Source organism: Schizosaccharomyces pombe, assembly GCF_000002945.2.
Source record: "Schizosaccharomyces pombe strain 972h- genome assembly, chromosome: II".
Taxonomy (NCBI): Eukaryota; Fungi; Ascomycota; class Schizosaccharomycetes; order Schizosaccharomycetales; family Schizosaccharomycetaceae; genus Schizosaccharomyces; species Schizosaccharomyces pombe.
In genome coordinates this window covers 1-13,494 of record NC_003423.3, presented here as the reverse complement: position 1 = coordinate 13,494, position 13,494 = coordinate 1, and the positions used below count along the sequence as shown (strand labels likewise).

Genomic DNA, 13,494 nt, shown 5'->3' with positions numbered 1-13,494 from the left:
AGCAATACTAAAGGTCGTTTCCACTATAGTATTCCTATACAACAAAAAATCACCAAAAGTTATTTGAAAGTAGTAGGCTTGAGGTTCTAAATTAAAAGCAATTTTCTTTTTTGGTTACTTTTGTATGGTCCGGTTAAAATATAAAATTAATGCACAAAATACTTAACTTATGTATATAATCTCAGTTACGCGGAAAATACATGCAATAAGTTTTCCGCGGTGCACGCTTCACCGCGGAGCATTCTAAGTAAGCACGATAGCAAGTTATAAATTACAGGCATGGAAAGTATACTCAATTTATTTTAATAGACTTTTTTCCAAGTTCTTTTATACAATTCTGCTATTTTGTCCTATAGATCGCCTCAACGAACACTCACTACAGAAGAATTCTTTAGACTTGCACGATCCCATCCATCATGGATCCATCCTGCTGATTCAGCAAATGACCACCTCACACCTGCTTTCTTTGGCATTTATATTCGATCCATAACTTTCTAACCATTAATATAATGCTGAATTCATGAATGTTAACAATCGATTTCTAATAAGAATAGCCAATCTATCAAAGTTAAAAGCTCTGGTCAGTTTAATGGATTTTCGCTAGTGCATCATAGCCTTGATATTTCTAAGGTTTCCATTGGTTGTAAGTTTCTTTCAACTCTTCGTAAAGAACAGTTGTTAGCTAGCTAATTGAGTGTCTGAATTTTTTTTTGTTAATGGGTTCTTAAAATTGATGTATATGTCCATTCATCTTTATATATTTTATGTACATGAACTATTTACAACGCATTTTGGCAAACCATGTGTAAACATTTATTTTTCTAGTTAGGGGAAGATGAAGCAGGACTTTTCTTCTTTAATGTCTTCAATCTTCCAATAGTTTATAAAGAAAGCTTTTTGACATTGTTTCTTTTTAAAGCGAGGGAATACCTTTTATGGCCCTGCCACCGTCTATAACGTGATTTGTTTGTTTCGCTAAACGCTCTTAGGAAAACGGAGCTATCAGAGTGACATATATGACTTAACGAAGCTGTGTATGGCTCATGATCACTATTTAGAATTGAATGAAAACAACCAATGTCAATCACAGTGTCGAAATGCCCCTTGAATTCATTTAATCTTGAAAAATCGCGTTGATTAAAGTTGACATTACTTTTTTCACTAGATGTTTTATCGATTGCTTTAGAAATAGCCCTTTCGGAAATATCAATACCCACGACTTTATATCCAAGACTGGCTAAATATCTAGCATTTCTATTTGGTTCACAACCGGCATCTAATACATTCTCATGTAATTTCCCCAGTTGTACAAGATTCATGATCTATTCGTCTGGTTTCTCATTATCAAATGGTGTTGCGGGATCTTCATACATATTTTCCCAAACTATTTTTTACTTCAGAGATATATTTCTTCATTGTTCTTAATGATATATAAAAAATGGTGAAATATTTATTTATTGCCCCATCATGTTTATTTTTATATCCTTCTTTCTCTGTCAGGAAATCTATTTCCGAGCTGACGATAAAAAAACATGTTGCAAGTCGCCGAAACTACCTCGGCTTTTATTACTATGTCCGAAAAGTGCGCGAAATATTGGAATGGCTTGTAAATTATGCATTTAATCAAATAAAGTGATAGTAAGCGCAAAGTGTATGACTCAATGAAAATCGGGTGTATCAACTACTCAGTTGTTTACCATACAATGTATTGTAAATTATGGGTAGTGTCGTCGCTATTACATTTAAAAAATATATTATATTGAAGGTATCTAATAAGAAGTAAATGTTTTTCTGTGTAATAATAGTGAATTCTTCTCATCAAAAATATAAACGAACTGATTTTTCGTCACCTTATTAGGTTATACAAAGTCATAACAATGCAAAACCAAAGCGGATAGCATATCAAACTAAGAATATGACTTGCTATTAAAAATTAGTTTCGCTTGAGTTTTATTTTAAGAGTAGTAATAGTCAGAATTTATTGTGCTGATACACTTCAACTTACTTGATTAATAATTGAAAAAGAGAAATTTACAATTGAAATTGAAATGGATGGATTTGAAACAAACCATTCGTCAACATCACCGCTACTTTAAAAATGCTACTGTACTTGCGAGTATAACTACACAAAAGTACATATTTAAGCGGTTGCATCAAGTAATGTCATATATAGAAATACAATAATATAAACGGAGCACAAACTGAACCTCGTTCTTGATATATCAAGTCTTCTTTATTGTACCATAATGTTGTATGTCGTTGTGCTATATTTTTTTGTAAGTTACAATCATACTGATTGGCATAGCTTCTGCTTTTAACTTAACGGTGATCAAGCCATATTTGATCAGGTTAGGCAGAATTCCAATGATTGCATTAGAAGGTTTAGATCTTCAAGTCAATTTTACGATTACAAGCAAAGGAGAAATAGCAATCAAGCCAGTATCGAATACTCATTACACGTATATAGCAAGATACTATGGAATTGTTATTGTGATATGAATCTTGATGGTGGATTATTATAGCCCTGGTGCAGATCACTAATATCGGTTTTCGAGTAAGAATGATTCTTGCTTTCTGACCTAGTGACTTTCTCAATAGAGAAAAGTATAATGACTTGAAATTTAGAAAACGTTCTAATGGAGTTAATGGAGTGAGTTCTAATGAAACGAGGAAAAAATTTGTTATGATATACTACGACGCATCCAAATGTAAAGGATCGGAATTTAGATGAAGCCGATGGTACTTCCGAGTAAATGTACCAACAATATAATAAATAAATCAGCAATTTTACTGCTAGACAATATTTCACTGTGAGGCTTAGTCTTGGTATAAATAGAGGGACTCTGTCAAAACAAATATTTTGAACTAGACTCGAATTCTTCATAATTCTATTCACTTGAGTGTTTATTTTTTTTAACAATGCCATTACATTTACGAGATATGTGGATATCCACTGACGATTATAAGGATGTTTTACTTACGTGTCCTGTGTGGTATGAAATTAGTGAAAGAGAATTAAATCATGCTGTTTGGGGACAATATTAAAATGGTGAAGTTATAATGAAACAGTTGTTGGAAGCGATTAGTTTCAAAAATTAGCGACTCGTATTTTGTTTATTATTATTATTATTTTTTCTTTTTTTTTTATTCGCTGTTTTAAAATTGTTTCCAGCAATCTTCTTCCTGTTCTCTTTTTATCCGTTTGACAACACATTTTGCTAATGCTTTTTTTTTTTTTTTAGTTCAAAGAAGACTGGTACGAGAAATAAACAAGTTGAGTAGTTTCGAAAGCAATTGGCTCTTTCTTTTTTTTTTTAAACTTGTCTTATTAATGTTAACATAACATTTTGTTTTTAGTCCGAGTATGTCGTCAGTTGAAAACCGTAACGGTTCTCATTGTGCCTGTTCTTCCGGTTTATACGAATAAGGTAAGAACATTCAAGAAAGCGTTTGATATGAAGTCTGTTCCATTATTGCTCTTAGTGCCTGACAAACGTTGTTAGTCTGTTTTGAGTTTACAAGTTTGTTAAGCTAATAGCCATTCATTGATCTTCATTGTTACATGCTTTCCATGGAATAGTTGGAGGTGTTTACTTTTCAACTTGTTAGCGATCGCTTGCTAACATTTTTAATAATAGGTACTTTGTTGTTCTCAGTGTGACTGGCACGAACCAGCAAATGTTTACTCGATTGAACAAAGGCGTAGTCATGATGATGATCTTCCTACCATTAAGGGTTCTGATGCTAGTACTCAACAGTATGAAAGAAAAACTTATATTACCGATGCTAGTCCCGAATCTCAGAATCTGTTTTTAAGCAAAAGTAAAGAGGAGGGAGTTATCTTCTTATGCATACAAGTAAGCTTTTAACCTTGATTCTATTTATTCACTTTTACCATTTACTACTTTCGCAAATTCCTGTTTTTTGTTGGGGATATGAAGGGGAATATAAGGGTAAAGTAGATGAAATGGATGTATTTGAAAGTTGATTTGGATTCGATTTATTACTTTGAATCCCCGTTTATTATTATACGTTTATGTCGTTTTAAAGAAAACCATGCGATGTACTATATTAATTTTGTAAAATATATATTATAGATAAAAAAATTGTTGGGAAAATGGGAAAGCAAGTTGAAAATAATTAAATTCAATAAATTAGCAAAATATGTTTATGAAGGTAACCAGTTTTTTCTTTTTATTTTTTTTTTGTCTATATGTCAGATTCGCAACTTTTAAGTTTGAACAAAACATTATTTCACATCGACTCAAAGGTTATGTGTATTTAAAACGTTCCAGTAAAAAAATATTCATTTGTAAAAAATAAATAGGTGGTATATTAAATAAGAATGAACTTACTACACAATTTCTGTGTAAAAAAGTGAGATTAAAATAACTGGATATTAATCCATTGATAAACAAATAATAAATAAAATAATCCCGGTAACCCCTTTAAAGGTGAATCAAGTAAACCATGGTTTTTGTCAAATCATTTTCTCTTGAGCCTCTTCAGCTACATTTCGATTGTAGGCAAGTGCTTCATTATGGGTGGGAAACATTATGTAACATGGAAAAGCAATTTTCTCCATAAAAGTGAAAAGATCACCAATGATCACCGACAGTCTGTAATCAAAGTTTCCAAATATAATATTCGACAGGTAATGCAACATTGGAGATGCACAGAATATAAAGATAAATGCATTTAGCATTCTTCTAAAAAATCTGGCTTTTGAAGCATTTTCGTAAGTTGTTACAGACGTGCATTGTTTCAATAAATGACAAATAGAATACACCCAAATTGCAGGAGATACCTCATACTGGATCATGTCAAAAATCTCTGATACTACATATACGTCTTTATATAAAGAAATCCAGTATACAGAACATAAAGCAATGACAATACTAATTCCTTTTATCATAAGATATTTAGGAACAGTTCTAGTTATGCCGAAACCCAATGCACAGTAAATCACAAATAATCGATAAAAATTTGTCCGAAGAAAATCAATTATTTCATACACCGAATAAAATTGTCTGTATTTTATACATTCGGAAGAAAAAACATACTCCTCAATGCATTCTTGTAGAGTCTGATTTAACGCAAAAAGAAAAATATAAAGGCAGATTACCTTTTGAGCAGGAAATATAATCTTGCTGAAATGTAAACAAGTCCATATCCAATAGCTCAAAAATAATAGTACTCCTCCCATTTCAGCTACAGAAATATAGTTCCAAATGCCAATTTCGTCATTATTAATTTGATCTTCTGAAACCGAATACCCCATAAGGTCTAAATTAAATTCAGCTCCATCCATTGTCATTGGTCTCGCAGCTACGCAGTAAGAACCCGTTTCATTAATCAAAATAGTTTTCCATATACTTGTAATATTTTCGCCCGTCCATACCGATTCCGAGTTACCAGAATATGCAAATGATCCCATCTCTCGGTTTTGGGAATTAAATTCCTCAAAAAAAGATTTTTGGATCACCGTGTCTCTTGATTTTACAAAGTCAATCATCTCCTCAACTTGATCATTCCAGCCAATTATATTTTGCCATTCATTTGCTTCAAAAAAAGACAAAGCAATTTCTCTTTTATCGAAGCTTTGTGCAAAAAAATTAGCATGTATTCTGGCACCGTTAGATTCCTCCACAATGAACCAACTGCACTTAAGAGTGAGCTTTTTGGCTTCTTTAGGCAGTCCATTATGGTTTGACAAGGTAGAGTTTTCCTTTTATGTAGTAATAGATACTGCTTTGGCGTCTACTTCACCTTTAACTAGAGTATGGAGAACTAGGTTGCATAACAGCAATGCTAGTGTTTTATGAAGACGCATCTTTAAAAAAGTTGGTAAATGATGCTTGCTCAAGGGAAAAGCAGATCAGGAATGATTAGCCTTTTATATCTTTCGTTTTGGAGTTACCGTGCTCCACGTTGCATAACGTTAGCGTTAAAACATTGGGAAGATTGGAGGGAAAAGAACACAAATAAATGGTTTGTTCACGCATCATACCTTTACTTCAAGATTTAAATTGTACAAGCACAAGTTACTGAATATAATAAAAAATCTGTTAAGTATGGAACGTGAAAGATAAAGTCATTCACCGTTGACTAGTTCTATTCCGTTAGTACTCGTACTTCATTCGATGATTGAGTTAATAACGCCGTTGGTAATATCCCGAGAATACAGAAGCTTTTTAAAAGAAAAATATAGCAAAAAAAAAAAAAACTGGTAATGACCAGTGGATAAAGAGATAGCATTCGTTTTTTTTTGAATTTAGCAATTATTAATTTAAAGCATAGATTGAAATTCAGCATGTACACTACCAATCTTTTTTTTTTTTTTTTAATTTCAATAGTTTGTTTTTACGATTGCGAGCAAGCGCCAGAACAGATTATAACGTAGAAAATTCAATTCGTCTAACTTATGTCCTGCAATATTTTCGCTTAGCAAGCATACACCACACCACCGTCCAACCATTATCGACCTAAAATAAATTCTGTCATTCAAGGTTGATCACTCCTTTTAGGCAAGATAGATAATAAGACGATTTGTTATAAAACTTTCTTTCTCAAATTTTTCTGGTCTGTCAACCATTTAAAAGTAGTCCAAAGATTTAGAATCTTTTACTGTTTATTCAAATAAAGCTGTTTAGTATTTTGTAATTTGAAAATTAGAACGATATCTATAATCACTAAGCGAATAATCACTAAACGAATTATATTTCAAACAAAGCCTTAAATTAACTCGAAGCATTTTCGTCATAAAAAATTGAAACCAAATTGTTTCTACTAACAGATAATGAATAAAACTCCTTTCCTGTAGTGAATATGACGCTGAATTTTGGGTTAAAGTAGATGAAATGGAGTTTTTGAAACACAAGTGGGAGTCCAAATTGGTTCAATTCGAAATTTTTTATTTAATATAATATATTTTAAGCTTTTAAAAAAAAAATATATAAAAAAGTCATTTTTAGTATTTGAATAATTATGAAACGAAAGATAAAAACATTAGTTACATTAAGTGATAATATCTTAATTAAAACCATAATTTGGTTTGGTTCCATAATTGAAATTCATAACGAACGCACCTTATGTGCATGATTTGGACAGGACAGTCAATTCGAACATTGTTAAGAATAGTTATATTCTATATGATCATGAAAACGATAAAGAAAATTATTTTTTCACAGGAGTAGGCATATTTTGTAGTTCTATTTGTTCAATATCAGAACCAACTGTTGTTTCTGAATGTAATGCTGTTTCTCCGTTATGTGTAGGAAGAGTGTTAGAAACACAGACGTCTCCTGGTGTCACAATTTTAAAGCCTAAAGACAATATTACAAGTTTGTAAAGAGCCCAATGACCAAAATACAAAAGGCCAGTTATAGTTGCACCCAGGGCTGCTATAATCATTCCCAAGACTGCTATAATCATACCCAAGACTGCTATAATCACACCGGTCACCCGTAAAGCAAGTACCGCAAACTCTGCAAAGACTATTTTAAATTATTAGCAAAAAAAAAGAAAAAAAGCATCACTATAAAGGAAACATACAAATTAAACTAAGTAACATTAAAACAAGCAAACAAACGTAAATAGCAATAGGCACCCAAATTTCACTGTAGAACCGATTTTCATTTATCCAAATTGAAAGAAACTTTTGGACTTCGAACTTTTTGTCTACTGCGAATACAATGATAATAGACCAAATAATAAGCAAGGGCCAACGAAAATTACTGCGGGTAGAAATCCTTCCATCAGGATAATAGCTATTGTGGAATTTAGAAAATTCAGTAAAAAGGTCATTTAAAAACTCTTTTATTTTATTTGTTTTAATATTCATCTTGTCTTTTTGAGGCTTAATGGTGTTGGTAAAGAGGGATTGTCGGGATTGTCGAGATCGTTGAGATTGTTTGTTTACCTTTTCAGGCTTACACAAATCAAGTCCCTGCTCTAGGTCCACATTACAAACATCTTCCACCATAAATAACTCATTGTAACCAGGAGGTTCAACCTGTTTTTTCAAGCTTTCTGGATTTGACATTGGAATAGAACGACAGCACTGTAATTTGATGACTTCTGATTCACTAGTATTTTTCCCCAAAGTAAAATTAAAAAGAGTGGTTTATGGAAAATAAAAAAGAAAATATACTAAAATATTTTAAGCCATAAACGAGAAAATTAAAAAAAAAAAACCAAAATGGTGAATGTTTTACGTTCTGAGGTGTCTCATTTATTTAGGAAAAGCATTATGATGTTGGCATCTCGTAATCCTTACAACTTTTTTCTTTTCACAATTTAACAGCTACGCAGTTTGGTATCTGTTTAACGATACGTTTAAGTACGATGTGTTTTCCTTGTGACCTAGTATATTACAGTACACAGTAATACAAGTAGCATCTGCTATTGATATTTTTATATATGAATTAAATTGTTACCTAATCACTAAAGTAGCTGTAGCTTATTGCTGAACCTCGTTCTTTATTTTTCAGTTTTTCTCAATTTATAGCATTTAAAAATTTTTCTAAATATCCTGCATAATTAGTAATATGTCTATCTCTATAACTCAGAGTGGAAAGTTAATAGAGCAAATATAGAACACTTGACGTATGGTGTTATTCAACGTAGTAGTATTTAGTAGTATTGTTGACCTACATACATTGTATAGGAGATTATGCTTAATCCAGGGGATCATACAAAGGATTATCCTATAACCCTTATTTTCGTTCCGCAGTAAGTAGGTGTTTGTATGCTCTGAGGCTTAGTAATATATAGCGATCAAGAGAACGTCAATATCATAGAAATTTGGAACTATCTTCATCCTCTTTTTAATATTTTACCGATGAGATTGCTATTATTAGTTACGTTGCTATCTATCGTTGGTTACACTAATCAGTTGCTTTCCAACTGACCTCGAAGACGCTCCAGCTGTAATCTGGGTAGCCCAATTTCCTCCAGATAACACTACACAGCACTATGAATTCAGATATATCGTAAATGAATTATATAATGCTAGCAAGATGACTGCATTAATGAACCATATATATATCGATAATCCGCTTATAAGCAATTCAACTAATAACGTTACTCACGAGTTATTGATTGATCTCCATGAACTTTATAATGACGGAGAGATTTCCAGGATAGTTCTACTCAGAACTTTGGTAACTCAATCTGCGGATGATGCTACATGGATAATCAACTTGACAGATGATGTGCTTAATGGATTACCACTGCTGAAGAAGCGAGACCGATACACCACACAATGTCATAGTACAAATATGGCAAGCACATATGACTGTGACACTGGAGCCAATGCTGTTGGAGCCCGAGGTGGAGCCACGTTAGCAGCCGACTATAGAGGTGATTGGGGGGGGTAATGTTATACAAACCTTTGGTAGTAAAAGCGTGTCTTACTGAGATCTAGCATGTGATGTTTTGGCTTATTATCGATGATTGTTCTCAATCAAGAGCAAACACCCACCCTGAAGTATCAGGCGTTATACCTGGTTCTGCTGGAATGCGTAGAGTATGTGTTAGTGATAGAGGATCTGGGTGTTAATATTGCATCCCATTGTCCATAATAAAGATCAACACTTGAAGTTTTAAAACAATTAAAAACAACCCAAGTTAATTGTGTAAAGTTTAAATTGGAAATGTAGCATAGAGGGTAATACCTACGATAAATGAAGAAAAATGAAAACTTATAAGGATTAAGAGAAGCATTAACTTCATTGTCTTAATAGTATAGCGTAACTGTTGCAAGATTGACAGCGATATGTAAAAGTAGTATTTAATACAGCAGTTAAAAAATGTTCAGTCCCTTTAATTCCGGTAAAGCATTCAGTCATCCTACTAAGGAAAGATTCACAGAATCGACATATTGATTGTTATTCCTTCCAACTGAAGCGGCAGCTGACTTTGTGTACTACTGGTGGACTGAATCTATCATGATTAACAATTTCTTTATAAAGTATTTGACATTCAGTCATAAAAATAACAAAAAAAATTGAAAGAAGCAAACCGTTACATACATTACATACATATTCGATAAACATGGTTATATGTCGCCATTTTTAAGCTTGAAAATGATTACATGTTTAACTATTGCTCTTTGAAACAATATATTTTGTCGGTTTTTTATTAGTAGCTAGTATATTTATGTTTAAATTTCAATAATATTTCTTCATTAATTTATTTCAAAAAACCTAAAAAAAAAAGCTATACATCTGTTTGCTCTTATATCATTTCATTATCTAAGTACAGCTTAAAAGTTTCCATTGGAAACTGAACACTATCGATATTATTTTTAGCTACCGCTTTTCTGTTCCTACATCATTGAAAGTTGACAAACATTCAAAACGATAATACTAAAGTAATAACACGCACACTATATTATCAGTAATGTTGTTTTATTAGTATCAGCTAACAATAGTAAACGTCAGCAATATTACTACACTACACTACACTACACCTTGATATACTCGTTGTGCATCACCATATGCCATACCTAAAATACCAAGATTTCTTCGCCAATAATTGCGGAAGGCTACATGTCTATTTCAAAAATACCCATTGAAAGCGACTATTAGAAAAGATCAGTAGAACTCAATATTTTATCATCACATATATTTACAATTTGATTATTTCGTATACTATACTCTCATATTATCTGTAGAATTGTAATGCTCTACTTCTACAACGTATTATATCACTGTGATTTATTGCTAGTACTACTCGTACCAACAACTTCCAACTCAGTACGATACTAGGAATCAAATACTGCAATTCAACCTTTCTTCATACTTCTCTATTGTTTTGAGATTAGAACTACATTTGTCACTTATGAATTATTCCAAAACAGTACGCAATACTACCGTATTGATTGATGCCTTTGACAATTAGGAATCTCATTGAAGTAAAATTTAGAGCACTTATTGATTGTGAACGACGTAACAATATTACTGGTCATGTTAGTTTTCGATCTTTTTCCGGATTGACATCTTTACCTGCTTGCAATTTACTTAACGGAATACCATACAATCACTTTGTCAAGCAGAACTTGATGCGATCTGTTGAACTAAGCAAGCGTGGGACTAGCGACATAGATTATGAATTCTTCTTAGTGCATTGACGATTGCGCCGGAGATGATTGTTATTTTACATTAGGTTTCATGAATACATGTATCTGCAGAAATAAATCAGAATTATATGTCTTCTTCAGCAATAAGTACGAATACTGATATGGAAATGTTTTTTACTGCTTTCCACATCATAATTGTGCCGGTATTTAAGATGCACATAACTAAACTTATTAGATCACGGGGACACAAGTCTGTTGTTTTTATCCGGCATATTCAGTAAATACGATGTATGTGCAATAATATTAAAGAATAAGCGTTTAATATCAATTGCTATCAATAACCAAATAACAATTCAAAAATCAAAGCTAGTAATTGTATAAATAAAATAATGATGAACTACAAAATATGGTAGACAGTAATGAATAATAGTATTAGCATAAAAAGATCATATTTTACGAATCAATTAATCGTATATGCTCGTACAAATATTACTTATGGAACTAGCAACGCCGCTTTGTCAACTACGGTGTGACTTAGGACTATTCGATTAATATATTTGTGTGATGTTATAAAATTATAACGCTATTTTGACATATGCACAACTGGTAGATGCTTCTTCATAGTATCATTATCGTAAAAAGTTTGTTACTCGACTCATTACTAAGATATAAGTAGTTCACTAGTTTTTTGGATGGTGGTGGTTCACCGCTAAGAATACAAGATTGATAGACTCTCTATCCATCAGTCGAGAGACCAACCTGTAGTGGGTATGTCGTGGACTTGGGAGGATTAAATTAGAGGAATTGTGTTTTCTGAGCTACGTGTTCTATTTGCTCTATCAACTTTACACGATAAGTTATTTAGACATATTGCTAGTTGTGAACAAAACTAATCAAACGTAATAATAAAAATAATTCTAAATGCCATAAATTGAGAAGAACTAACCTCGTTCCTCAGTTCTGTAATAAGCTATTACAGTGATAGGTAACAGTTTAATAAATATCTATAGAAGGTGCTACTTATATTACCTGTGTACTGTAATATACTAGGTCAGAAGGAAAACACATCGTACTTATACGTATCGTTAAACAGATACCAAAACTGCGTAGCTGACATTATTAAACCATTTGAGCAACACTTGAGTTTTAGCAATGAGCCAACCTTTATAGAGCTGATGTAATTTTCAAGGGATCTATTGAATATTACAACACCTTCAAGGAAAGGAAATGAATAACGTAAATGTATTACAAATTTGTCTACTTACATAGAATACCCGATGATAGCAATCATTAGAAAAGATGATAAATAAAGAACTACAACTGAACCTCGTAACTCGTTTAGTATATTAGATTTTACGTCTAGTGATAGTTTTCAACCCAAATAAGTTATACTCTTCGATATAGCAATGATTACTCTAGTTTTATTACTCATAATGTGTGTCCTAACTATTGATGCTTATAATACCAATTCGTCTGAGTTCAGATAGGCAGTAGTTGATTGTTTTAATGCATATAGTAATGTGACTAACGGAACGATAACTGAGTTTGGGTAGACTTGTATTATTTAATACAGTCGAAGTTAATGATGGTGATTACACACGTTTGATTGACGAGTGTTTCTTTAAATAAACGAATGTCAGAAGGGTTGCTTTTCATTATGAAATGGCAATTTAGATGATGTGCCAATATGTTCAGTATCTCTCTTTGCGTTGACTACTATGAGTATTGAATTCGATGACAGTTCAAGACATAATATGAACATGACTCAGCTGATGCAATTAGGTGCGTTTGATAGACGCTCAGGCGACGATTTCATGGTCCAAGACTTCAAAAACGGTATACGTGATTGTTCAGGAATACCAGTTAATAATCGAAATTTAGCATTTAAGGCTTATGATGCTGTTAAACAGAAGTACGATAGTTCCATAAAAGTTTTTAACATACAGGATATAACTATAAAAGGAGCAACATGGCAGCACCATAACTGCCAAAGTACAGGCAAATGGTATTCCCAGCTTTACGATTATCAAAATACTTTTATAGGAAAGCAAGAATACAATATTTTATTCGATTGTTACTCATACTTGAAATACAATTTGAATGGTTAATTGTTGAGCCGGTAAAATGTACTAAACTCTAGATTCTGTGTGAGTGCGACGCGAATATGGGTTTTTAGTAAACTAAACGAAATGAAATTGTGCCACGTTGGAGCATTTATACTCTACATACCTTGAGAAAAATGTTATTTCGTATAGTATGTTTATGTTGTATATAGAAACTTAGCAAGGACCCTGTCAATTTAACAAACTGTTATAAATAAAATATTTATCGAGAAAATAATGAAGCAAGTTTATTAAGATTTAGTGTATAGCGAATTAGCAGGAATTAGCTTTATTAAGAGTTGCGAGATC

General features: G+C 32.3%; 5 protein-coding genes and 9 long non-coding RNA genes across 14 annotated transcripts, besides 4 other annotated features; 6 read left to right on the top strand and 8 right to left on the bottom strand.

The window, feature by feature from the left end:
- Positions 1 to 283: 283 nt before the first annotated feature.
- SPOM_SPNCRNA.4520 lies at positions 284 to 1,720 on the top strand. The gene has a single exon (NR_193880.1). It is a non-coding gene; the product is annotated as a non-coding RNA (long non-coding RNA).
- Positions 745 to 1,319, bottom strand: SPOM_SPBC1348.04 (methyltransferase; the record flags this gene model as incomplete). Its single annotated transcript, NM_001020929.2, has 1 exon — positions 745 to 1,319. One exon carries the CDS (start codon positions 1,317 to 1,319, stop codon positions 882 to 884), a length of 438 nt encoding a protein of 145 aa, NP_592766.1. The 3' UTR covers positions 745 to 881.
- Positions 1,721 to 2,143: 423 nt separating the features above from the next.
- ftm6 (transmembrane helix domain-containing protein) lies at positions 2,144 to 2,926 on the bottom strand (the record flags this gene model as incomplete). Its single annotated transcript, NM_001020928.2, has 1 exon — positions 2,144 to 2,926. One exon carries the CDS (start codon positions 2,924 to 2,926, stop codon positions 2,486 to 2,488), a length of 441 nt encoding a protein of 146 aa, NP_592765.1. The 3' UTR covers positions 2,144 to 2,485.
- A 226-nt stretch (positions 2,927 to 3,152) lies between these two features.
- SPOM_SPNCRNA.4518 lies at positions 3,153 to 3,916 on the bottom strand. Its single transcript, NR_193878.1, has one exon. It is a non-coding gene; the product is annotated as a non-coding RNA (long non-coding RNA).
- Positions 3,195 to 3,482, top strand: SPOM_SPNCRNA.4519. Its single transcript, NR_193879.1, has one exon. It is a non-coding gene; the product is annotated as a non-coding RNA (long non-coding RNA).
- SPOM_SPNCRNA.4517 lies at positions 3,642 to 4,146 on the top strand. The gene has a single exon (NR_193877.1). It is a non-coding gene; the product is annotated as a non-coding RNA (long non-coding RNA).
- On the bottom strand, positions 4,038 to 5,515 carry ftm5 (transmembrane helix domain-containing protein; the record flags this gene model as incomplete). Its single annotated transcript, NM_001020927.3, has 1 exon — positions 4,038 to 5,515. The coding sequence occupies one exon, from the start codon at positions 5,513 to 5,515 to the stop codon at positions 4,481 to 4,483; it is 1,035 nt and encodes a 344-aa protein (NP_592764.1). The 3' UTR covers positions 4,038 to 4,480.
- An 891-nt stretch (positions 5,516 to 6,406) lies between these two features.
- Positions 6,407 to 6,620, bottom strand: SPOM_SPNCRNA.4516. The gene has a single exon (NR_193876.1). It is a non-coding gene; the product is annotated as a non-coding RNA (long non-coding RNA).
- Positions 6,621 to 6,665: 45 nt separating this feature from the next.
- SPOM_SPBC1348.01 (uncharacterized protein) lies at positions 6,666 to 8,044 on the bottom strand (the record flags this gene model as incomplete). The annotated part of the gene is made up of 2 exons (NM_001020926.3): positions 6,666 to 7,496; positions 7,555 to 8,044. The coding sequence occupies 2 exons, from the start codon at positions 8,042 to 8,044 to the stop codon at positions 7,177 to 7,179; spliced, it is 810 nt and encodes a 269-aa protein (NP_592763.1). The 3' UTR covers positions 6,666 to 7,176.
- Positions 8,045 to 8,303: 259 nt separating this feature from the next.
- Positions 8,304 to 8,660: an LONG TERMINAL REPEAT.
- A 25-nt stretch (positions 8,661 to 8,685) lies between these two features.
- SPOM_SPNCRNA.4515 lies at positions 8,686 to 9,004 on the bottom strand. The gene has a single exon (NR_193875.1). It is a non-coding gene; the product is annotated as a non-coding RNA (long non-coding RNA).
- Positions 8,837 to 9,575, top strand: SPOM_SPNCRNA.4514. The gene has a single exon (NR_193874.1). It is a non-coding gene; the product is annotated as a non-coding RNA (long non-coding RNA).
- Positions 9,145 to 9,588, bottom strand: SPOM_SPNCRNA.4513. Its single transcript, NR_193873.1, has one exon. It is a non-coding gene; the product is annotated as a non-coding RNA (long non-coding RNA).
- Positions 9,589 to 10,440: 852 nt separating this feature from the next.
- Positions 10,441 to 10,739: an LONG TERMINAL REPEAT.
- Positions 10,740 to 10,806: 67 nt separating this feature from the next.
- On the top strand, positions 10,807 to 11,148 carry SPOM_SPNCRNA.4512. Its single transcript, NR_193872.1, has one exon. It is a non-coding gene; the product is annotated as a non-coding RNA (long non-coding RNA).
- Positions 11,149 to 11,903: 755 nt separating this feature from the next.
- Positions 11,904 to 12,199: an LONG TERMINAL REPEAT.
- An 80-nt stretch (positions 12,200 to 12,279) lies between these two features.
- Positions 12,280 to 12,498: an LONG TERMINAL REPEAT.
- A 303-nt stretch (positions 12,499 to 12,801) lies between these two features.
- Positions 12,802 to 13,191, top strand: SPOM_SPBC1348.15 (uncharacterized protein; the record flags this gene model as incomplete). Its single annotated transcript, NM_001355772.1, has 1 exon — positions 12,802 to 13,191. One exon carries the CDS (start codon positions 12,802 to 12,804, stop codon positions 13,189 to 13,191), a length of 390 nt encoding a protein of 129 aa, NP_001343049.1.
- Positions 13,192 to 13,494: the final 303 nt, after the last annotated feature.